The sequence below is a fragment of the Micromys minutus genome (assembly GCF_963924665.1).
Source record: "Micromys minutus genome assembly, chromosome: 29".
NCBI classification, from domain to species: Eukaryota; Metazoa; Chordata; class Mammalia; order Rodentia; family Muridae; genus Micromys; species Micromys minutus.
The window spans coordinates 30,136,099-30,161,001 of record NC_137964.1 but is presented as its reverse complement, the minus strand read 5'-3'; the positions used below and the strand labels follow the sequence as shown (position 1 = coordinate 30,161,001).

Here is a 24,903-nt window from a genome sequence, read left to right as displayed (position 1 = left end):
AGGCTACGGAAGTTGCTTGCTGGGGTATTGTTTAGAGGGGGCACCGCTGTTTGTCTTTTGTTTGCATGGGGTGGGGTGGCTGTGTCTTCCTGTGCCTTTTTTAAAGACTTGGGAGCTTGAAATCTGTTTTTAAGTAGGATTGGAGGGAGACGGCCGCACGGAGAGCCAAGAGCAACCAGATGCAAGCTCACAGGCTAGGTTTTGTTTTCTCTAATACCATTCATCTAAAACATAGTACTCTGTAGTCAGAATCTCAGTGAGCTGGCATCTGGATGAGGGATGGTGTTTGGTGACGAGGGCAAAACCTGGGAAGATCCACCATGGGCATCTGCCCCTTCCAGTGTGCTCACTGTATTTATGTGCAGAATTGACCATGCATACATTTTTATCACCTGACAGTGTGTCTGGGGACTCCTTTCTGATCTGTTGATACCCATCTTGTTCTCCGAAGTATACTTGTTGCCTATAGATAGATGCATGAGGGTTCGTCTGATGCCCAGAGGGCAGGTTCCAGGTGCTAGGCTATTAATTAGTCCAAGACACACCTGTCCTAACCTCTCCCATGCAACATTGGCTTCTCTCTCTCCTCCATCATTCCTTCCCATCCCTGTGCCCAGATAAGTTTCCAGTAGATTCAAGAGGTAAAGGAGACTCCAGGGACCCTGACTCATTTACTGACTCATTAAATGGGTATGCTTACATGTAAAGGTCAGAGGTCAGCTTGTAGGCATCCATCTCTTCTTCCACCCTGTGGGTTGTAGGGATTGAACTGGGGTCATCGGGCTTGGCATGGGTATTAAACTCGGGTCTTCACTTGGTGACAAATACTTTTTCCCCACTGAGCCATCTCAGAGGCCTAACACAGTTTAGACTCATAGTGTCTGAGGGCAAGGCCTTAAGAGCTATGGTAAACTAGTCGGCTTTGTGATAATCAGAGGAATGAGAGAGAAGAGTCCCAGTTCAGTGGGACGGCCCCTGCCTGGCATGCGCACATGGCTCTGGCTCCCAACCTCAGCACCTCAAAGTATATATTAAGATAAGCAGAGGGATAGATAGACAGAAAGACAGCTAGCGAAGAAAAGCCACTTTTAGACTTAGCTTATTATTTCCACACGTCCTACCACTCGGAAGTCTAATTCAGAAAAAAAAAAAAAAAAAAAAGACATGTTTGCAAAGTTTTTTCTCATGCACTTGCCCGGGATGCTCTTGGACTCTTCCAGAACCTCATGGCCGCAGTGAAGGAAGCCAACATACAGTGAGCAGCTGCCATCTGGGGCCCTGTGGCTCACCACCATCATATGTGGCTGGTGAATGCAAAACCACAAACCTCACCCCAAAGACAGTAAGAAAGATTTTATTTGGGGGCCAAATGTGAGTGGCCAGAGCTTGGGAATAGAGAGATTGGGGTTCCCCAAATTCCACATCCTGCCATGAAAAGGGGCTACGTGAGACTTTATCAACTACAGAAGAGTCTGGAACTCTTCACTGGACTCACTAGTGGGGGGCGCACAGGTGGGTGGTCACAGAAAAGTGGGGAGACTCTGCTACAGGTAGCATCCAATACATCCTCAGCTTCTGGATCTGTGGAGCCAGTGGCTGGCCAAGAATACTTTTTAAAGTTTTGACAGTCACGAGGACACTGGGCCCCCCACATGGGTGTGGGGTATGGGCAAACTTTCAAAGGCACTGAAGAGACATTTGATTCTGATCTGCAACATTCCAACTCCTCATGGTCTCAACCTTCAGTCCTTCAGCCTGTAGACCTTTAACACGGGGAAAGCTTCTCCCTCCCTCCTTCCCTCTCTCCCTCATCACTCCCTCATCACTCCCCACTTCTTCCAGAGAACTTCAGATAACCTGCATTTTAATCTGAGTTCACAACACTGATTATGCCCCTCCCCGCTGCTTCCCCAGACCCCTGTCCCCTGTGTGTCACCGAAGAGCTACACTAGGGGCTCTCAGTGGCTCTTCTTCATTCTAGAGATGGAAAATTCCCGACAAGCCAGGACAAATGCTACACCAGAGCAACTTACATTCTTCAGACGTGTGCATGAGGAGAGCCTCTGAGCAGCATTGGGCTGAAATGGGAGCCTGCAGTGGAGGAGAGATGGGGTGCCCTTGTGTCTAAGAGGGGCATCAGACTGGATCTAACTGTGACTATTAAACTTTCCCGAGTCTCCCTTCCCACTCATCCTCCTAAGAGTTTAGTGGTAACTTAGCGGAACAGAAAGTGAAGTTTAACCTTCCAAAAAAAGCAAAGCACAAAACACCATCACCACCAAAAGCAGCAAAAGAACATGGAGCGTTTATATCCGAGCCTCTCGTGAGTGAGTCTTTATTTCTCTGGGAGCCAAAAGATCAAATCCCATGTGGAGGGTGTGGCACCCTTCCTAGCCAAGAGCTCCCACTCTCCCATTCTTCTCATTGTGGAAATGAGGCCCAGGGCATTGAGCTGCCTGCCTAAGGTCCTGTAACGGGGAGGTGGCATCCGACACACCCACCTGTGGCTGCTTGCTTCTCTCTGTTGGCCACATACTTCCTCACAGCAAGGCTAAGGGAAGGAATACACGGAGAACAAGCAGGTGCTCAATAGGGGTGCACATCCAAGTGTGGTTTCCATGGTATGTATTCTGTGTGTGTGTGTGTGTGTGTGTGTGTGTGTGTGTGTGTGTGCCTGTGCCTGTGCGTGCATGTGAAGTGTGCTGTGCATGTATGGTTTATTGAGAATCTCAGCTCCAGAGCAGAGAGACAACCTAATGGGCCATTCAACCTAGCTTCTATCTCCCTGAAGATGGTGTTCCCACAGTGACCAGAGTCCTCGTATCTGCAGGGAGGGTCCCCTTAGAGATTGACACAAAAAGACGCTGATAGAGAGGAAAAACCTCAATGCATACTGATTAAAACCCAGGGGTCCCAAACCATCACGTTACGTTAGATATCAATAACCAGAGACCAGTTTTTATGAATGCCAGACCTCTCTGGGGACATCACTGTCCTCATGTTTTCTGTGCCACTGTATTCTCCAGGTTGGTCAGTGGGGTGGCTGCTGCTTGGAAACCATTTTACAGATAAAGGAACTGAGGCTCAGGAGAAATAAGGAGCCCTCTCAGAAACAGTCAAAGCCAGGAAGCACCTCAGACAGTTTCTCCAAGGCCCAGGGAACTGAATGTTTGCAAAGTGAGGCTAATGAATGCCCCCTTGACACTCCCTGCATCTACCTGCAAAGGAGAGACCGCTGACCTTGTCCCCGATCAGGATAAGACCAAATCATGCATGAAGATTCGGTGGCTTTTGTAGATGAAACCCAGAGCACCATGGGGCTAAGGTTCTGACAGACACTGGGAACAGCTCAGGCTGCAGTCACAACTATTCAAGAGGCTGAGGCAGGAGGAGAGCCATTTCAAGGACTCCCTGGACTGCAGTGTGAGTTAGAAAGTTCAGCCTGGGCAACTTTACCAGACCCTGTGTCAGAAAGAAAAAGAAAGATCTGGAAAGCTGAGGATGTCGTCTAGTACATATGAAGCCCTAGGTTCCATTCCCAGTGCCACATGAAGGAAGGAAGGGAAAGAAGGAGGGAGAGAGGGAAGGATGGAGGGAGGGAAGAAGAAGAGGATAAGTCCTAGCTTCTCAAGCATCACCCAAGAGCCCCAGAGGCTGAGCTGGGCATGGATGAGGGTGGATAGCACTGTGACACTCCTTGTTTCTGGTTGCTCTCTCTTGGGCAAGGCCCACCGAAGGTTAAGTCTATGCTTTCTCCTTTACTAAGGTCTGGCCCAGGCCAACATCTGTAACAAATGAGCTTGGGGTCCTTGCCTCCCCTCCCAGACCCTTCTTCCTTTAAAGGATGAAGCCCAGAAGCAAATGTGGATCCCGGAGAGAGCTCTAGAGCCCCGGCTGTCTTCACCTATGGCTGTGGCTTGGTCCCCGGAAGACCAGGGGCTGACGGAAAGCTAAGGAAGCAGGAGAGTGAAGCCACTCTCCTAGAGCTTGGTCATCCTGGGTACTTCTGGCAAACCAGAGCCTGGGCAGGAAGATGCTAAAAAATACTCAGGCTGCTGACACGCGGGCCACACACAGCAGAGAAATGCCACAGCGTGAGGGCGACGCTTGAATACACAGAAACACACAGAGCAGCACCAGATGGAGGAGGCAGCCCGGGCTGGGCCAGGGATTCGTTACTCCCCAACCCACACAGAGCGGCTGGTGGGGGTTACGTAATGCAAGCTGTAAAAAACACTAACCAGCCTCCTTCAAGGGACCCTGGAGGAGGAGGGGGACCTCCTTTGAAAGGCAGGTGGGACCTTTTGCAGTCAACTCTTGTTCTCGGAGTCACTTGTGTCAGCTGTCTCAGCCCTTGGGGTGGCCCTGGGAAGGTGCAAAAGGGGAAAGCAAGGTGCTTCCGTTTGTTAGTCATGAGGGATAATGGGTGTCCCTCCTCATGTAAAGGCATGGTGGGGATGCTGTAAGGGGGAGTCTAGGGATGCAGGGAGAACTGGGGCTTTGGAGGGGAGGAGAGGAATGGATGAAGAGATTGGCTTGCTGACCCCCTGCCCATCCACCACCCATCCCCATTCACTTTCATCCATCCCCACTCATCTCCCACAGCCCCACACCATCCCCCATCCGTCCCCCATACCTCCACAGCCCCACACCTATCCCCCAAAGATCCCCACCCACCCTCCCACCACTGAGGGTCACCTGTCACAGCCCACAGCTTCTCCAATACACAATTCCCTGAACTTGCCTGATCTGAGCTATTACTGCCACTCCACAGCTTGGCCCATGTTGGCTTTTTGGCGCCCCAAACATACCCCAGATCCCTACACTTGTACAACCAATAGTTGGAACATTGACAGCATTTTAAAGAAGTAAATATGGTGCTGTGAGAATACACATCAAAGACAATTAGCAGGTAACTTTCAAAGTTCAGACTTTGTGAAAGTGAAGCTGGCCTATCTCCTCCTCTGTCCACTCTGTGTGACCTTGGACAAGGCCCTGAGCCCTCTTTCAAGTTGTGGCTTCAGGTGTAAGGCTGGGTTTCTGTGGACATCAAAGGGGGAGGACGGAAGTATTCAGAAACCGCCACGTTAGTCTTCGCTTTGCTCGTTCTTCCTTTCCCGCTAGTGAACATTGATTGAACCTGTTATGGGTCATTGTTAAGCCTACGGATCATTATAACGGCCCATCTTCTTCTTGTTCCCTCACTGGGGTGTTTCATGCGTTATGTGGGGGACAAACGCATTCGAGCTTTCATGGACCTATCTCTTTGGTGTCAAAAGTGTTCCTAACATGGCAAAGTGTCTTATTTTTAAAACGGAAATGATGAGGAAAATGGCTTCGGAGATTAGTGACATGGACATGTCTATCCATGGTACTGTGGAGTACAGCATCCATATCTGCCCAGTCCTGGTTTTTTTTTTTTCTCCTCCCCATGGTGGGGAGGTTGATGAGAAGGCTCCAGAGTGGGGAACCCAAACGTCAGCTCCAGAGGAGCTTCTTAGCTATGAATGGAAAATGTTTGCAAAATCTGGGATACTGGGGACAGTGTAATAGTTGGGGCAGTGGCTCGCTTGGTGGGAGAGATGAAAGGCTGAGGATCCTTACCCTTGATTCTCTGGGGTTGCCTAGCTGTCTTGGATATGGCGTCCCCAAGGCCCTTTGGTCTTTGAGAGTTTTGATCGCAGAGATAAAGCCATGCTTAAGGCTCGGTTTCAGCGTCCCCAGGCATCTGTCACTCGAAGTTCTCCATCCTAGCTCTGAGGTATTCGCTGCCCACCCTACTCTCTTTCTTTCTCTTCTCATCTACTCTCTTCTTCCTTCTGCTCAGCTCCAGGTAGGAGCCCCTACATCACCTCTGCGTCTGACAAGCTGGTGACCAAGATGCCCAGAAACTAGTCCACCTGCTTGTGTGTCACAGTCATCAGAGACACAGCAAGCTTCCAGTCTTCCTGACCTGTTGCTTAAGGACACATCCCATCACTGCTACTGACGTCTGCCTGGTCAGCCTTGACTTCCTTAGAGAATAAGGAAGGAGGCGGGGACACATGAAATCATGCCACCCAAGGCTGAATGGCAATGAGCAGGTGACGCCAAGTTGACGTCAAAGACAGAGGCGACAGAAACTCTGCAGCCAGCTCTTGCCCCGGGAGGAGCTCAGGTTCCTGCAGGAGTAGCTCCGGAGGTCGTCTGGAGGACACAGGTACCATGGAAGAACACACATTTGGGGTACAGCAGATCCAACCCAATGTCATTTCTGTTCGTCTCTTCAAGCGCAAAGTGGGAGGTCTGGGCTTCCTGGTGAAGGAACGGGTCAGCAAGCCTCCCGTCATCATCTCGGACCTGATCCGAGGAGGCGCTGCGGAGCAGAGCGGCCTTATCCAAGCCGGAGACATCATTCTGGCAGTCAATGATCGGCCCCTGGTAGACCTCAGCTACGACAGCGCCCTGGAGGTTCTCAGGGGCATTGCCTCTGAGACCCATGTGGTCCTCATTCTGAGGGGACCTGAGGGCTTCACTACACATCTGGAGACCACCTTCACAGGGGATGGAACCCCCAAGACCATCCGGGTGACCCAGCCCCTGGGCCCCCCCACCAAAGCTGTTGATCTGTCTCATCAGCCGTCAGCCAGCAAAGACCAGCCATTAGCAGTAGACAGAGTCACAGGTCCCGGTAATGGACCTCAGCATGCACAAGGCCATGGACAGGGAGCTGGGTCAGTCTCCCAAGCTAATGGTGTGGCCATTGACCCCACAGTGAAAAATACCAAGGCCAACCTCCAGGACAACGGGGAACAGGATGAACTGCTCAAAGAGATAGAACCTGTCCTGAGCATCCTCAACCTTGGGGGCAAAGCAGTCAACAGAGGGGGGCCAGCCAAAGCAGAGATGAAAGACGCAGGAATCCAGGTGAACAGGTAAGTTACACAGGCGTGCAACTGTGTGCTTGTGTGTAGGCGTGCATGTCAAGGCTCCAACCGGCAGTCCGGGAGCCAGCCTGCCCACCCACCCGCATGTCTTGCCTGCCCTTTATCTCTCCCTGAAAATTCCAGCCGTGTATGGTGAGTGAACCATTTGAAGATGCAGCCCTTGTTATGCAACCCAGAGTCATTAATAATCAGGGTCCAGGGATTGTGTCTTCATGTGTTTGTCCCGTATGTGTTCCCAGAGTCCCGTAAGGTAGTATATGGGAAAGATATGGCACCACTGAGGTTCAGGGAGATAGAGGTGACCTTAGAGGGACGCACAGGTATGTGCATGGGGCTAGTCAGGCATGTAGCTCATGCTATGGTCCTGTGAGCAGGGAAGAGCTGAACTCTGAACCCTGTTCCACGTTCTCCTCCCTGTCATCATCAGAGGACAAGGGGGGCTTCCAAAGAAGGGAAAAGAACCCAGAATTAGTTGCAACACCCATAAACCACAGTCTTCAGTGTTGTGCCCTGGGGATTAGATTCTTCAAGTACTGGGAATGCCTCCTCCCGTTACCCCAAACTGCTGCTTTTGGAATCTTGGGTAGACGGGATCCAATCAGCTCCTTCTGAGGGAGAAGAGAGCAGCTGGCCCTGGCCGAGAGTTGTATGCCCAGTTATTTAGGGGATCCCTCTGCCTCTTCCCCCATCAAACCCTATAGCCCACCCCTTCCTGCAAAGATGGAGATGAGACGGCTCAGAATCCAAACCCTGAGTGCATCTGAGGTACCCACCGAGTCTGTGCTGTGCGCCCAGGCTCCAGGGTTACATCTGTTATGTTCACGACACAAGCTGGTCCTACTCAGCCAACCCTATTCCTCAGTAGAGAAGTTCAGAGAGTTTTAAATGGGACTGTGTCTTAGCGGGTGTGGGTGGAGTCCCCTGGCCGAGGGCGGCCGACATCGACCAGATCAATGTTTCATGCCTCTGACTGTGATGTGTAACTTGGCCTGAGGCTGTGGGTGCAAGAACCCCTCGGGTGCTCTTTCAAGCAGACTTGCACTCCTGAGCCCTCTATGACATGGGGTTCTTGGTGGGGTGTCAGTGATATAGGGTATGCATAGCTGCCTTCCAGAAGAGGGGGTGTTGTACCCTCCACTCCATAGAAACCATTACCTGCCTTTCTTCCTCCAAGGAGGCACAGGCCAGGGTGACATAGGGACACTGACGCACACCCATTTTTCTGACTTGAAAATGGCTATGTTCAATTCCTCCCCCATTGTGGTTCTTCCCTCTGGCTACCCAGATGCACCCTGCACGTAGCCAAAAGTCACAGAGAAGCTGAGGTTAAGAGAAAGCCACCCAGGAAGGCTTTGAGCCCTGGGAAGCCATCCACGGGAATGAGTCCTAGGGGACAGGTACATTCCTTAAGGACACCTGCTCCCTTAGCTTGGTGGCTCATATTTATGTGGCACCTTGCCTACCTTCCTAGCCCTAAGCTAGTGTGTAGTGGATATGGCCTGCTCCTTCCTGATGTTCTTAGATATTTCCCTCAGTTCAGACTTTACAGTCCTAAGTAAAACATAAGGGACAGTGTCAGTCACCTAAGAAGAGAGCCAGCAACCAACAGCATCGGTGCACATGGGGGACCTCAGCCAGCAGGTTAAAGGTGTGTTCCCAGACCCTGAACTTGCACGCACAAGAGCATCAGATATGAATGGATATAGCTTTGTCAGTTTGGTTTCTCAAGTACCACAGTGGTGTCATCATTTGTGACACGGTTTTCTGAAAGGAGTAATTCTGGATGAGAAGACAGGTCAGTCTGCCTTCGCTCAGTGTGCCCAGTTGTGTAGGCTCACACCTGGAAGATCAAAGCTGTCTGTGTGCATAAGCCAGGGCCCAGGAACTTCTGCCTGCCTTATGTTTATTGAGACCGTTTGTCCTTAGGTGGGACTTGTCCTTGGCATGGTAGGTCCTTCTGTCCCCAGATGGTGCCACCTCCACAATGCAAGGAGCACCCCTGAGTTCGGAGAGCTATAGCCCACGGTGTCTCCACCCACTGCCATGCAGCCTGGGGGTGGTCTAAAATCGAACCCCAAAGTCAGTGTCCTGAATTAGGAACTTGAGGTCCAAAGTCATATTGTTCTTGGGGTCAGTCTCATACTGGCATCCCTGAGAGACCATCAGAGACCCTTGTGCACAGCAGAAAGGACTATCTTGTATTCCCAGTGACCTCCCTGACCAGGTGCTACCTGGGAATGAGGGTTGGAGGTCGGATGAATTACTCCACTTGGGAGACAATGGAGTAACCTGTCTGGATCCCACATCCAGGACACGCTCAACTAGCAAGTGACCCCTGACACCACCGGGAACAAAGGCCACTTGCTAGGTCAGGATGCTGCCTTTCTGGGCTCCCTGGTCCTTCATTCCGCCTGTGATTAGACTAAGCTCCCTGCTCCATGGCTGGGGTTTCAGGGACCAACTATGGCATGTCTCTCTAAGAGGCAGCCCCAGCCCCTCACCCCAGAAACCAGGTGGCCCCAAGAAGTGAGGAAAGGGAGGAAGTAACCCCAGACTTCTATTACCCTCTGCATTTGCGAGCGGTCACTTTAAATAAAGTATCAGAGGATATCGAGGTTACTCAGCTTGCTGCCCTGAGGCAGGGTTCTAAGGAGGCCAAGGTCCCTGGTCCAGCATCCATCTGGAACAGCCGGCCATCCTGGCCCTGATCAGATAACTAACCCGCCCCCCTATACCCTTTTGCAAGACTCTCTGAGAGTTCCGAAGGGCCTCTTCTGAGGTCACGTCGATGCTGCCGTAGAAGTAGGACACATGGCTTCAGCCCACTTCTCTAAAGGAACAAACTGAGGCTCAGAGAGGTGAAGCTACTTAGCAAGGGTCACACAGCCCTGCTTGTACCTGACAGCCCTTTCAGTAAGTGTCTGGAGCAAAAGGGACAAAAGAAACAGCTTGTGGGGGAAGGGCAGCCTGCAGACCCACCTGCCCAGCCCCTGCCTCTGTGACAAACCTGAGTTAGGGGACTGTGCTGCGTACCCATCTCTGCTGACCACTCCCAGGGAGGCTGGCCCCAGACTAACATCTTTTTAAATCAATCTCTCTTGTTTCTTAAAGTGATTACTCATTTCCGTGATAACGAAAGCAAGGATGGGGGACCGTCTTGTCATTTATCCCAGGCCACACAGCTAGCAAGCAGCCAGACCAGACTCAGGCCCGAGGCTGCGCTTTACTAACTCAAAGATGGCACTCTTGCCTGTGGGGTGTTTGGTTGCTGGCCTCTGAAAACTATCAGAATGCTTCGTCTGAGTTTGAAAGGGAAACTGAGACCTTGCAGTTCCTCTGGCTCAGAGTACTATATGTAGGTCAAGATGACCAAGACCTGTCATCCTTCAAGATGAGGAGGGTCTGTACAAGTTATGGAAGAGTCTTGATACATCCTGTGAGCTTCCTAATCTCACCCCCTCCGTCATTATGGTAAAGCCATGTCCATTCTTCCTGTAACAGGGCAAGCTGGCCGGCCTGTTTCTGCATGACTAATTAGCATGTGCGCATCCTAAACATGGCCAAGAGTGAGCTGGAGCAACAGCTCTGTAACAAGAGGACCTGAGGTCAGACCTCAGGCAGCCACAAGTCCTAAAGTGATGGAGTCAACCAACTCCCTGTGCAGTTTGCTGATCAGCCAGTCCTGATGAATTGGAGAATTCCAACACAGAGAAAGAGACCCTGTCTCAACAAATTGGCCTTTGACCTTCACATGTATGCATGTGCATGGAGAGACCTTCACATATATATACATGCACACACACACACAAACACAGTGACCCTCAGCAGGGCTGGCCCCAGGCTGCCTGAACCGGTACACACTGCACATACTGAGAGGGACTATAAAGTCTCTTCCACAAACTTCCATGCCCCAACCCAGGGTGACTTCCATTTTCCCCCTCATCCGACACGCATGTCTTCCCCAATCTGTCCTTCCCTGGACAGGACTCCTGCCTTGTCCCCTTTCTGTCTTGTCACTTGGACACTCAACCCTTCATCCTGAATGAGCTATGGAAGGACTCAACACATCTACCTCCCCCCAAATTGACCTGTCCCCAGCGGGCTTCTCGCCGCCTTCCACCCAGTGAAGTTCAGAGCAAGCACAGTCTTGCCCCTGATTCTCCTCTCGGAGCTGGGGACTTGCCGAGGAAGCTGTCCCCTCCCCAGTCACATCAGAGATGTGAAGAATAGACAAATAGACATTTGCCGTCATCTCTCATGGTGACTCATGCCAGGGAGGAAATAGGCCAGAGATTTGGGGGGAAGTAGCTCAGGGTGAGGAGAATGTTAGATGGGGGAAGACAGAGGCGCCAGTCATGTGAAAGCCAGGGAGGGAACAGGGACCCTGACAAGAGGGCACATCAGGAACAGAGGTCCCGAGGCAGGAACCAGGGTGAGCGGGTCAAAGAGATAAAGTTCTAAGGGGTGAAGAATAAAGAGTGGGAGGGACTTTCTCTGTGGATACTGCAGTGCTAAGGAGCAACTCGGATCCTCATCCTCACAAGCTTTCTGACTCCGGCTTTATTCCCCAAAGCCACTGCTTTTCAGAGACGTAGCGCCCAGGGATACTGAGGGTACTTGCACTGAATAGCAAAATAGCTGGCTGTTGATACCCCATGTCCAAGCGGGACAGGACAGATGCTGGGTGGGGGGCAATAAGAGTTCTCCTGTCCCCCAGTATGCAAATTCAGCCCACTTCCCCCCAATTCCTTTACTTCCTGCCCTTTGCAGGTGTAGGTTTATAAGTCCTGCTCAGCTTCTGAATATCCATAATTAGAGTCATGGTGAGCCCCAGTGCCCTGCCTCTCTTCCCAGCTTCAGGATTCCTTTTAGGAGTTCTATCCCCCCAAAAGCAAACATTACAGCCTACCCCAGTGGTTCATATCTGTGATCTTAAGGTCTGGAAAGCTGAGGCAGGTGGATGGCAAGTTCAAAGCCAGCCTGGGCTATACAGTAAAGCTGTCTCAAAAAACTCAAAAGCAGGGCACAAGGCCCTTGCTTCCAACCTACCACCATGTAAACTAGGATTGGTGACCTACAACCATAATCCTATCTCTCAGTGGGGGGGAGGGGGAGGCTCAGACGTTCAAGGCCACCCTTGACTATGCAGTGAATTCAAAGGCAGCCTAAGCCTATCTTAAAAAATAAATGACTCCTCATTTTTATTAGCACCCTGATAAAGCTAAGGGGGAAGCATGGCCAAGATCCCCGCATCCCACCTTCATAAATATAAAGTCTTCGTATTGGCTCAGCCCCCAGTACCTGAGACCCGGAGGAGGCAGCAAAGAAGAGTGTAACCCTAGGGTAAGGAGGATGAGAACAACTTAGCCAACTTGCCCATGGAGATCTGGGGGCAGGCTTTCCGCCAGGGCCAGCTGTTTCATGGCAGCCCCATCATCGGGTAACAGCTTCTACCTTCCCTGAACCTGGCCAGTGGTCAGCCGTGGGAGCCTTCTGAGGAGACGAACCAGGTTACCTGTCCGTTCTGTGAGAGAATATAGACCTGATTCCCATGTACCCTTTGTTAGGAGGAAGATGAAGAGAGGGGGAGAATGTGCTCCACAGAGGTGCAGCGAGGCATGGGAGCAAGGGAATGCCTCTGGGGGACCCATGTTGAGAATCCCTTCCCCCGAGGGACCAGCCACACAGACGGTATAGTATAGAGTTTATTCAGGACATGGGGAGGGGAGTTAAGAGGGTACTAGGGGCAGAGAGAGAAAGAAATAGAGAAGTAGAGGTTTACCATGAGCATGTGGAGAGAGAGGGGGGAAAGGAATTGAGAGGGGAGGGACAAATGGGTAAGGGCAAGAGAGGGGAGAACAAGAGACCGAGAGAGAGAGAGAGAGAGAGAGAGAGAGAGAGAGAGAGAACAAACAGTCCCTTTTATGAAGCCAGGTAACTGTGGGGGTGGGGTTTACAGAATCCCAACACCCTCTGCTGAGGACCTGCTGAGGACCTGTGTTCCAGGATGCTGATATGGGCACATCTCAACACAGTGTCCACAGATATCTATGAGCATCACCAGGAGGTGTAGAGCTGTTACAGACAACAGGGTGGGTATAGAAGATAGCAAAGAGCTCAACAACCCTCAAGGCCTGGAGCCGACTCCACCACAGGGAAGTCTCTGGCTCAGAACCTCAGTATTCGAGGCCCAGAGAGTTTCAACTGCATCAAGGCGACTCAAGGCAGCCGGGCAGGCCCTGGACTGGCGTAGTGTCAAAAGTAAGTCAGCCAGCCAGGCTTCTTGGAAGTCACGAGACAGCCGCTCCCTGGTTCAGTGTCTGTTCTGTCGTGGGAAAATAATAAAAAGCCGCTACTGTGCCTGCATTTGCCCAGCGGATAGAGAGAGAGAGATCAATCTCCTTATTGTCTGGGAGTGTCTAGCAGCTAAATATTAAGTTCTGGGCCTGGCAAGTTGGCAGAACCCATAAAGGTGACTGCTTCGAGGTTGGGTTGGCCTGATTTTGTTCCCCGGGTCACATGGTGAAGAAGAGAATAGACTTCTGTAAGTTGTCCTCTGACCTCTACACACATGCTGTGACACACACACACACACACACACACACACACACACAAATAAACTTTCTAAATTTAATGAAATTTAAAAAAAAAAAAACACAAACCCTCATGAGTATATGGTCTAGCCAGATATACTTCCAGGGTCCTCCGTGTAATATCCCTGTTCTCCAGGATGCCCCGCTATGACAAGAGCAAAAATGAGCTTTAGCGAGCTTCTCTCTCTGGCTGTGTGATCTTGGACACGTGGCCTAATCTCTCTGTGCTGCAGCTGCCGCTGTTGTCCAGGAATTATCATCGGAGTGAGTGTCTTGTTTGTGCTGACTGTGTGCATGGTGCACATGAGACCTCGCATAGCGGTCAGCAGAGGTGGGTCTCCCACATGCCTCGAAGGATGCACAGAGCCAACGCTAGGCTGAGGGCAGGCGAAGGGGAGCAGAGAGGAGAGGAGATTGGAGAACAGAGTTGAGAATTATGGGAGTCTAACTACTCAAGACTTGTACTTCTCGAGTGTCTTGTGGTCACGTGTGGCCCATACCAGATGGTGCAGGTATTGCCTGGATGGGACAAAGACCCGGAAGGACTAGAAGTCCCTTCGTCCTATCTAATGTGGTTGTGAAGGAAGGGTCAAGAAGGCAAGAGAGTCACTAGAAGGTGCCTTCAGCTGAGTACTAGGTGGGTCTATGCTGTCATTAACTCTCAAGTGACAAAGGACACACTGGAGCTTCCATGTCCAGTCTTGCCTGGCTTAATGAGCAAAGCCAAGGGTCAGACCTGGTTCTGCCTAGTCCCCACTATAACATGCTACATGTATGACACTGAGCAGATACCATGGGAATGCTCTAGGAGCCCCCACCATGCCGGTGAACCTCTGGGGTTCACCAGGTTCTTCCGGCCTCCTTCCATTGGCTGTGGGTTGGGGGAGGGGAGCGTCTACTCCTGAATTTGTTCGGAGTGTACAGGAATCAGACAGCTCAGCCCTGACATTCCCTGGGCTCTATACTACCTGCTGGTCATGCATGACTCTAAAATTCAGTGTGTGTTAGCCAAATGACCCAAATGCATTCTTTGACAAATAAAAGGGAGGTTCATTAATGAGAGGGGTAGGGAGAGGGAGGAAGGAAGGAAAGAAAAGAAGAAAGAAAACCACCGAAGTTAGGTGTTAAACCCTTGAGCTCCTTCCTGCAAGGTCAGAAGATGAGCCACCTCAGAGTTGCCTGGGTAACGGGCCTCGCAGATGCTGGGGATCTGGCTCTGTCACCTGTAGCTGGGGATAGAAGTGTCTTGACATGTCTTTTCTGCCCCTCCCCCCTGTTATTTTTAATCACCGGAGGGATGTGAGTTAGGATCCATCCTCAGTTCTAGTTTTCCACTCCTGCTCGGGTTCAGGCCGTAGCCCCTGGGGAACTCGGAGTTCTCTGAGTTGCCTCACTGGGCTCTGCGCTCTCATTTGAAACTGAGAGCTGGGAATGGCTGTTGAAGAGAGATGAAGTAACTACACAAGTACCTGGTACATTACCGATGTCCCCAAATGCATTAACCTCCTCCCCTGTCTGCTGAGGTCCCATTTGTGGTCACGTGACGCTGTCAGCTCCGGCACGACAGTGCTGAAATGGAGCTGAGTGACATTTGAAGCAATTCCCGACAGCCCGTTCCCTAGTTAATTGCCGAGCAGGTAATCCGTTGACTTGGGAAACGCTGGCCATCAAGAACCACTCCAGGGACGGTTTGGTGACATTTTAAAAGAGAGTGAGACAGAATGTTCCCTGTGATGATGTAATCCTCACCCGCAGAAGGACAGAAATGGCTGCGACATGGGCCGGAGAGATGTGGAATAACCCAGCAAGGAGGCATGACTGGCCCCACTGGAGCAGCGGATAGGGCAATGCACCCAGAACCGGGGTCTCAGCTTCTGCTCCACTCCAAATGATAATACAAGCAGACCGGGAAAGGGGGAGTCCCCAAAGCTGGGAAGGTAACACACAGCTAGACAGAACAACCTCCATGCCTAGGATCAATACCCAGGAGGGATGCAAAGTGGCAGAGTGGCCTGAAGTTGGGGACCAGGCTGGCTACCCTATAGGACCTTGCTGACAGAGCCTCAGCCTGGGCTGGTGTGGTGATTTGAATATTATTGGTCCAAAGAGTGACACTATGATGGACTTGCTGGAGGAGGTGTGGCCTGGTTGGAGGAGGTGTGACCTTTTAGAGTAGGTGTGGCCTTGTCAGAGTATGTGTGGAGGTGTGGCCTTGTTGGAGTGGGTTGGCCCTATTGGAGTAGGTGTGGCCCTGTTGGAGAGGGTATAGCCCTGTTGGAGGAGGTGTAGCCTTGTTGGAGTGGGTGTGGCCCTGTTGGAGAGGGTGTTGCCCTGTTGGAGGAGGTGTAGCCTTGTTGGAGTGGGTGTGGCCCTGTTGGAGAGGGTGTTGCCCTGTTGGAGGAGGTGTAGCCTTGTTGGAGTGGGTGTGGCCCTGTTGGAGAGGGTGTTGCCCTGTTGGAGGAGGTGTAGCCTTGTTGGAGTGGGTGTGGCCCTGTTGGAGAAGGTGTAGCCTTGTTGGAGTGGGTGTGGCCTTATTGGAGGATGTATCAATATGGCATGAGCAACGAGACCCTCCTTCTAACAAAGGCTTCTCCTAGTGGTCCTACACTACCATGCTCCTGCCTTGATGATAACAGAATGAACCTCTGAACCTGTAAGCCAACCCCAATTACATGTTGTCCTTCTAAGAGTTGCTTTGGCCATGGTGTCTGTTCACAGCAGTAAAACCCTAACTAAGACAGCTGGTCAGAGGAAACAACAGGGAGGCCATAGGGCTTCATGGGCGGGAAATGGGCTTCTGGGGTGAGACACAAGCCGATGATTGAGGAGTATGACTTGAACTAATGAGTTTCTCTCTGGACTTTAGCTTTCTTCTGTGACTCTTACTGTGATGTTCCTGGTGGTAGTTATGGAAGTCATGGAGGGCAAGGAAAATGATGATGGGGATGGTCATGGTGATGGTGATCTTGGTGATGGTGAAGATGATGGTGATGGTTTGGGTAGTGATTGTGGTCATTATGGTGATGGTGATCGTGGTGATGGTGAAGATGATGGTGATGGTTTGGGTAGTGATTGTGGTCATTATGGTGATGGTGATTGTGGTAACAGTGAAGATGATGATGATGGTGATGGTTTGGGTAGAGATGGTGGTCATGATAGAGATGGTAGTCATGGTGATGATGACTATAGTGAGGATGGTTATGGTGATGATGATGATTTAGGTGACGATGGTCCTGGTGATAGTGGTGGTGAGGACGATGGTGAGGAGGTGGCAAAGATTATGATGCTGACAGTGAGTGTGTCACTGGCATTGGTATTAGTGCTGAGCGGGAAGGGAAGCTAGAGGTTTGCTTCTGATGAGAGTTATGGGAGACAGTGGTAGTAAGTAAATGCAGCCCTGGGTCCTCTACAGTTACTTAACATAAGCATAATCAGCAGGCGGGAAGCTGTGCCTTTACTGCTCAGCACCTGGAGCCTTGGCCCCGGATCAATCATTCTTCCTCAGCTGGGATAAAATGATGTAACAGAAAAGACCTATGGGGAGGAGGGGCTTATAAGCTCACAGTTCTAGGGTGCAACCCATCATGGCAGGAGCATCAAGGCAGCAGGAACCAGAGGCAGCTGGTCACATGCGTGCATGGTCAGGGAGCAGGGAGTGATGGGTGCTGGGGTTCCACTTGTTTTCTTTACTTCCTGTAATCCCTGGGAACAGCCTGCCCTCAGTCAAGATGGGTCTTGACCCAGCCAATGTAATTCCCACAGGCATGGCTGGAGGCTCATCACCTACTTTATCCTAGACTCTGCGGAGTTGACGGTAGCTCAAAGCCCCTCACTTCTCGCCTGCACCGTCTATAAGCACATGCTAATGGTGATGGTGGTTGATCCTCACTCTCTACCCCATGGACCATCTCCAGGGCTAAATGAGTCAAACACACATAAAGAGGCCAGGTGACCTTTTCTGCTTATACGGTGTTTGCCTTGCAAATGATGAGGATCTGGGTTCGGTTCCAAAAATGGACATAAAGGAAGGTTCCCCAGCACTGAAGACGCAGAGGCAGGGGCATGGGGCTTTCTACTCTGTCAAGTCCATGATTTCTAGAACTGTGAGAGACTTGTGAAGCAAGCTGGCTGTCTCCCGAGGAGCAGCGCCCAAGGCTCACCTACGACCTCCACATAGTCCTGTGGGCACACACTCATAGAGTGCCTGGCGTGCGGTGAAGGTTAATTAATTCTAGTCACCATTGTGAGTAATATTGTTTTTCTTGCTATGCCCCTGGAGCTGGTGTTTTTTATAAAGAAGCCCAACACCTTGTTCAAGATCATAGTAAGTCTTGTTTCTCCGAGCCTCCCACTATAGTCCCGTGTCCTGACTTTCTCATCATTAACTGTCATGAGTGTTCAGGGTGTACAGTACAGTGCACACCCTATGACGGTGATGATGGCAGATCCAGGAAGCTTCCAGAGTCTCAGACCTGGGAAGTGGGGAGGGGCAGGGGTTCAGTGAAGTCAAGTGTGGCAGCCACGCCATAGCCACAGACACAGAGCTTTTCCCAGGAGCCCAAAACTGGTTTCCTGTGGCACTGGGGGAAGCGGGGGAAGGGGCTTCTGATGAAGATGCCATTACCCTTTCTCACCCAGCCACCTTGCCTTCCAGAGACCTCGATGGCAAACCGCACAAAGCTCCGCTGGGCGGGGAGAATGACCCCATCTTCAATGACCTGTGGGGGAAGGGCAACGTCCCCATGGTCCTCAACAACCCATATTCAGAGAAGGAACAGGTAAGTGAGGCGCTGGGCCCTGAGGTCTCACACTGTCTTGCGGGTGGGGAAGAAAGGCAGGAGAAAAGCCTGAGATCCCAGGGGCCTGGCCTGGAAGTTGAATGGAGAGCATTGGGTCTGAGGTGCAAGGTTTGGCTTCGAGTCTGGGTGTGTCATGGTTGCCGGTGTTTGTGAACTTGGAATTGTTTCACACTTTACATTCCTGTTCCTACCACGTTCTAAAGACACCACATAGCCATGATAATACTTTGTTCACCCTTCATGGCAACACAGGAGATCAGCAATATTGATGGTTTGTTTGTGTTTGTGTTCCAGTGTCTTACATATACACAGACAAGTGGCCCTCATGTTACTTTCATACCTTTGCACAAACGAAAGCGTCGGCACTTGGCTTTGCTTTCTCGTGTATTAATACATCTAGGAGATAAATGCCAGCAAGAAGGTAAAGGGGGTGTCTCAGTCGGGATTCCTATCGATGTGATAAACGCCATGACCAAAAGCCACTCGGGAAGGAAAGGGTTTATTTCACTTCACACTTCCACATTGCTGTTCATCACTGTAGGAAGTCAGGACAGGAACTCAAACAAGACAGGAACCTGGAGGCAGGAGCTGATGCAGAGGCCATGGGGGGGGTGCTGCTTACTGGCTTGCTCCCCATGGCTTGCTCAGCCTGCTTTCTTATAGAACCCAGGACCACCAGCCCAGGGATATAGGCTGGGCTCTCGCACATTAATCATCAATCAAGAAAATGCACCACAGGCTTGCCCACTGTCCAATCTGGTGGGGATATTTTCTTAATTGAGGTTTCTTCTTCCAAAGTGACTCTTAGCTTGCATCAAGTTGACATGAATCCAGCCTATACAGAGGGCCTTGTTTCTTTTTTCACAACTGTATAATATTCCACTAAGAGGCTATGCCATCCTTTATTGAATAAGCCATTCGTAACAGACACTTGGGCTACTGTGACAGTGCTGTCCTGTGTGGCATTGTGAAATAGACTTAGCCAGGAGAGAGGGGGGAAAATTCCTAGAAGTGTTAAAATTGAGTCAAAAGCCATTTATGTTTACAGCCCAGTGGCTGTACCGCTCTTACCAGATAAGTGCCGGGGATGGGGGCGGGGCTGTTTGCCCACAGCCTCGCCAGCTCCATCTGTTACCGAGTGTTTCAGTCCTTGCCAGTCTGCTGAGATGTATGCTGACAGCTGAGTCACCATCCCTCTCTAAGGCTGCCTTGGTTTGGCTGGAGATAAGCATCCTCATCTCTCTTGCCCAGGCAGCTGATGGGCCAGGCCAGAGTGACCCTTGACAAGAGCCTATGTCTCATAGTACCAATCCCTCCTCACCCCCAGCAGCAGGGGTGGGGTGGCTCACAGGATGTCTGGAAGAGGGGGAGCTGCACACAAACAGAGCCTTTCGGGCCATCTGAGCCAGGACTCCCGGCCTTCCCACAAGGCATCAGAGGAGGATGAGCCAATCCTGAGCCACGCAGCACAAACAGCCTTCCTTGGCTGCTAATGGTTAACAAGGAAGCAGGGGTGTGGGAAATCCCATGATCCTCCTGGCTGACTCTCCCTCTGCCTGTGACACCCAGGAATGTTTGTGGACGAATATTATTAAACTGTCCTCAGAAATCACGGCCACCTTGGAGCTGGGGTGGGCACAGCAGTTGAGCATGTGCTTAGCAAGCGGGAGGTCCTGGGTCCACACCATCACAAACACAAACAAACCGAACCCACACTGGAACACCAGGACTCTCGTTCACAGACAATAAAACAAACTATGATTTTTTTTTAATTCCCTTTATTTCTTTTTGTTTTAAGGGAGGGGTGGTCCTGAGAATGGAAACCAGGCCGTGGCATGCACAGAGCACCACACACTGAGCTATATCAACAAATCCTTGGCTTTTTCAAGAAAGGTCCTTGTGTAGCCCAGGCTGGTCTTGACCTTATAAACTTCTGCCTCACAATGCTGGGGTTACAAATGTGCACCACTACACTAGTTTATAGTTCTTTGTTAAAAAACAAAGCTGTGTGTGTTGAGAACCCTTCCAAGACAAAGAAGGACAGGAAGTGGCACCTTCAGCCAGATCAAGACTTGGGCACAGTTTGCTGGGTGTAGTCTGTCATACTAAGAGATGAGCCTGATTTTTAATTTTTTGTCATTGTTTCAAATTTTTATACAAAAATACATTTCTTCATTAAAATGTACACTATCTAACCATATGTGAGCCAATCTTATTAGGGGCTGTCTTAGTCACTGTTCTATTGCTGTGAAGAGACACTATTACCAAGGCAACTCTTGTGAAAGAAAGCATTTAACTGGGGGCTTGCTTACTGTTTCAGTTTAGTCTGTTATCACAGAGGGAAGCATGGGGCATCTAGGCAGGCGCTGGAGCAATAGCTGAGAGTTGCTTCCTGATCCACAGGCAGTGTCTTAAGGTTAGGGTCTTATTGCTGTCAACAGACACCATGACCAAGGCAACTCTTATAATGAACAACATTTAATTGGGGCTGGCTTACAAGTTCAGAGGTTCAGTCCATTATCATCAAGGCAGAAACATGGCGGCATCCAAGCAGGCATGGTGCAGGAGCTGAGAATTCTACATCTTCATCTGAAGGCTGATAGCAGAATACTGACTTCCAGGCAGCTAGGATGAAGGGCTTAAAGCCCATGCCCACAGAGACACACTTCCTCCAATAGGGCCACACCTACTCCAACAAGGCCACGCCTACTCCAACAAGGCCACACCTCCTAATCCTTATCGTCCTTTTAAAAGTTACACTCCCTGGTTGACTAAACACTCAACTATATGAGTCTGTGGGGGCCGTTTTTTAAAAGATTTATTTATTTAATGTGAGTGCACTGTAGCTGTCTTCAGACACACCAAAAGAGAGCATAGGATTCCGTTACAGACGTGTGAGACACCATGTGGTTGCTGAGAATTGAACTCAGGACCTGAGTGTTCTTAACCACTGAGCCATCTCTCCAGCCCTGTGGAGGCCATTCTTATTCAAACCACCACACAGGTGCAGCAGATTACATCTGCCACCTTCCCTACACAGACCCTCCCCAATTCCTGGCAGTCTCTGACACCCATTATGGTCACTGTCTCCGAAAGACCAAGCGCATGTTACCACTTGCTAGCACAGAACTGCAGCTTTCCTTTTTAGACTTGGGACAAACGTTGAATCTGTTTACGTCCTTTTGTTTTTGCCGCTGTTGTTGAGCTTTACAGCTGTGGTGCTAGACTGACCCATGGTCTCCTGCTGGTGCTCTGCCATTGAGCTAAAAGCTCATCCTTTGGGGTTTTCCTAGGACTGGTTTTTATTGTCTTAGTTATGTGCGTTTGTGTGTGCACGCCTGCTTACAAGTGCAAGTGCCTGTAGAGTTATGAACAAAGTTTCAAATCCCCTGAATCTGAAATTATAAGCAGTTATGAGCATTCCAACACTGGTGCTGGGAATTGAACCTGGGCCCTCGACACCAGTGTTACCTACTCTTAACCACTGAGCCACCCAGCCATTCCCCCATTTCTTTAAAAAAAAGCAAATGTGTATAATGAGGTGTCACTGAGTTGCCCTCTCTGACCTTTAACTCACTCGATAGCCTGAACAGTTTTTCACCTTGCCATCCTCCTGCCTCAGCCACCTGAGTAGCTGGCCATGACTTTATTATAAATGGCAGGTAGAAACTGGCTAATAAATTCCCTTGTGTCAAGAAAGATTAAAAAAAAAAAAAACCAGAATTGTTCTTAGTTGCTTAATTTACACCAAAAGGCATAGAAGAATTACCAGCCTGCTTTGCTAATTTGCCATTGGAGTTTGTAATTCCCAGTTGTTTGGTAGCCTTTGAGTTTGGAGAAGCAGAAGCATTCTTCACCCTCCTAGAAATAACGGGAAGCCTAAGTCTAAGCAAGGGCAGGACTGTGGCCATTTCTCATACCCTCCACTTTGTCTAAAGGGGCAATTTGCAAAAATTCACCTTGATCTTCTAGAGGGGCAGAGGGGGAGGCTGACATCAGGCTGTGGGTGGAGGTCCATTACCCCAGAGGAGGGCGTGTACTGAGAGCATTGAGGGCTCAGTAAGACAACCAAACAGCTTTGCCTGGAAGACCCTCAGCCACACAGCAACAGTGTGGGGTTGGATCCACTCCACCCCTCACATCAGATCCTTAGTGGAGTTCCATGACCAACAAAGATCCCGAACTGTGGGTCTATACGATCTCCCCAGACTGTAAAGCCGGGCTCCTTGTGGCCTTCAGAAATAGAGCTAAAAGAAGCTGGACATGTTAATGGCAGCCTGTCACCCCAGCATTCAAGAGGCTGAGGTCGGGGATCGTGAGTTCAAGGCTAGCCTGGGCTACATAGTGAAGCCCTTTCTCAAAAAAAGAAAAGAAAAGCAAGCACTGTGGATATAACTGAAGTTATAGGGTGTTTTCCCAGCATTCACTTGGTGATGTATTTATATCATTTCTTATCCCCCCTTACTCCCTCAAACTCTTCCCATTTCCCCAAACTCCCATCTAAATTTAAGCCCTCTTCTTTAGTCATTATTACTCTGTGTGTGTGTTTATGTTTGTGTACATGTGTGTGCATGTTTGTGTGCACGAGTGTGAGAGTGTGTGTGCATGTGTGTGTGTTTTTGCATGTTTGTGTGCATGTGTGTACATGTGTGCATGTTTATATACGTGTGTGTACATGTGTATGTGTGTACACGTGTGTGTGTGTGTGTGTGTGTGTGTAAATACAGGTTGCTGGGTCCATTCAGTGTTGCTCATATGTACACAAGTTTAGGGTGGACTAGATCACCTGTCTCGGATCATTCCTGAAGAAGACTAAGCCTCCCTCTCTTGGCAGCTGTTGACTGCCTGTAGCTCCTCATGTAGGAGTGTGGCCTTGTGAGATTCCCCCCCATCCACATCGGCAGGTCTTGTTTGGGCAGCTGTACAGTGGAGTAGTACCTAATTAATTATTGAATAAATAGATCCCTGCAGTGGCGGCAGCATGTTCCTCAATACCTGCCCCCATGTTCTAGGTTCCTGGATAAAAGACACACATCGCCTTTATATTTTAATAAGCCTTAAAATGTCCAAGGGGCATAGCTACAAGAAAAAAGGGGGGGAATGAAGGACCCTAGGGGCTTTCACCAGCCTTACACCCACTGCCTCAGGTCAAGACTAGACCAAGTACCAGCTTCCTGCCTTGGGTCAAGGCTAGGCCAAGTTCCATTCTCCACCCACAGTTCTCGGGAGAAGCAGGAACATTCTTGAAAAACCACAGAATGTACTGACTGATAGTCACCTGACCCTCTGGTCCCAGATAGAGTTTGAAAGCATGTCATATGCTTGCTAGCCAATAGATTCAAAGGTCAATGTGCTTAGCCAAAACATTTAAACTGTAACCTTGCTGCTGTAACCTGTACCCCTAAAAAGTATAAAACCTGCTTGTTATAGCCATTCGGGGTCCCCTCTAGTCACTCGCCATGAGGGTCTGATTGAGGGTTGACCTCCAAAGAGCCAGAAAATAAACCTCGTGGGTTTTCTTGGGGGCAGGGGGATAGTTCAATGGCTGGGCCACTTCTTAACCTCCACATGGCTAATCCACCTCCCTCTGATCTTCCCGAATTATTACTCACTAAATCCTATATTTCATCTTTGCGGCCCTGAACCCAGTCAGGACGCTAATGGTGGCTCTGCTCTCTGTCCTGCACCTTCGCAGGCGTGGAGTCTTCCATCTCCTCCCAGCACAGAGGATCTCCTTTTCCTTTTTCTCTCTCCCTAGCGTGGGAGTCCTAAAAGTCTCACCCTACCCAGCCATTGGCTGCCAGCAATTTTATTTACTGATCAGAACCAACTAGGGACAGGGTACCTTGGTGTCTTACATACAGACGTGTGAATTCTCACACAATTTTGGGGACCCGAATTGATATAATATAAGCACCATTAAGCCAAACCCACTACAACTCCGTTGAGGTTTCCTGGGTGCTACCTCTCTGGCATGTCTAGAAGACACGGTCTGGTGGCAGACATCCTAGTTTGAGCCTTGGATGTAGGGTTGTGTTACATATGCGTTGATTGGAATTGAGCAGCCCAGGGTTGGTTCTCTGCATTTTGGCCACAGTTGCTTTCCGTAATGGCCTCCATCTGCTACATTTGTGAGCATCCTCACAGCCAACATTGTTTACCACACAAACAAGGGACCTCACTATCTGCTTCCCAAGTCAGGAAGAGTCTGGTGGTCATAGAGGAGGGGGAGCTATCTATATCCCCCCTCCCCAAGACTGGACAAAGGGGCACAGAGTAGAAGGAAGTAAGAAGGATATAGGCTAGACATGAGAAAGAACTTCCTGACTCAGAGCACTATTTATTTGCTAAAGAAATAATAAGACCATGCTCTTTGGCCCAGAAAGGAGTTCCACCATCCTGGAGGCTCCTGTTTGTCTAAATTTGGAGAGCCTGGCACAACAGGTCTTACCCCTTAAACGAGTTGGGAAAATTGAGTTGTTCATTTTTGTATAGGGATGGACACGGTCTTAGTTAGCTGCAGGGAGGCCAGAGAGCCTATGGTTTCTAGTCTTTGGTGATACCTCTGTGGATGCTGTCTTGCCC

At 50.2% G+C, this 24,903-nt stretch overlaps 1 protein-coding gene across 1 annotated transcript in view; it reads left to right on the top strand.

Moving 5' to 3' along the window:
• Positions 1-24,903, top strand: part of NOS1 (nitric oxide synthase 1) — a 153,718-nt gene that overhangs the window by 75,186 nt on the left and 53,629 nt on the right. The window contains exons 2-3 of the mRNA XM_080941335.1: positions 5,828-6,914; positions 18,174-18,297. Coding sequence (XP_080797461.1) covers positions 6,205-6,914; positions 18,174-18,297 — 834 coding nt within the window. The 5' untranslated portion in view covers positions 5,828-6,204. The remainder of the gene's footprint in view (positions 1-5,827; positions 6,915-18,173; positions 18,298-24,903) is intronic.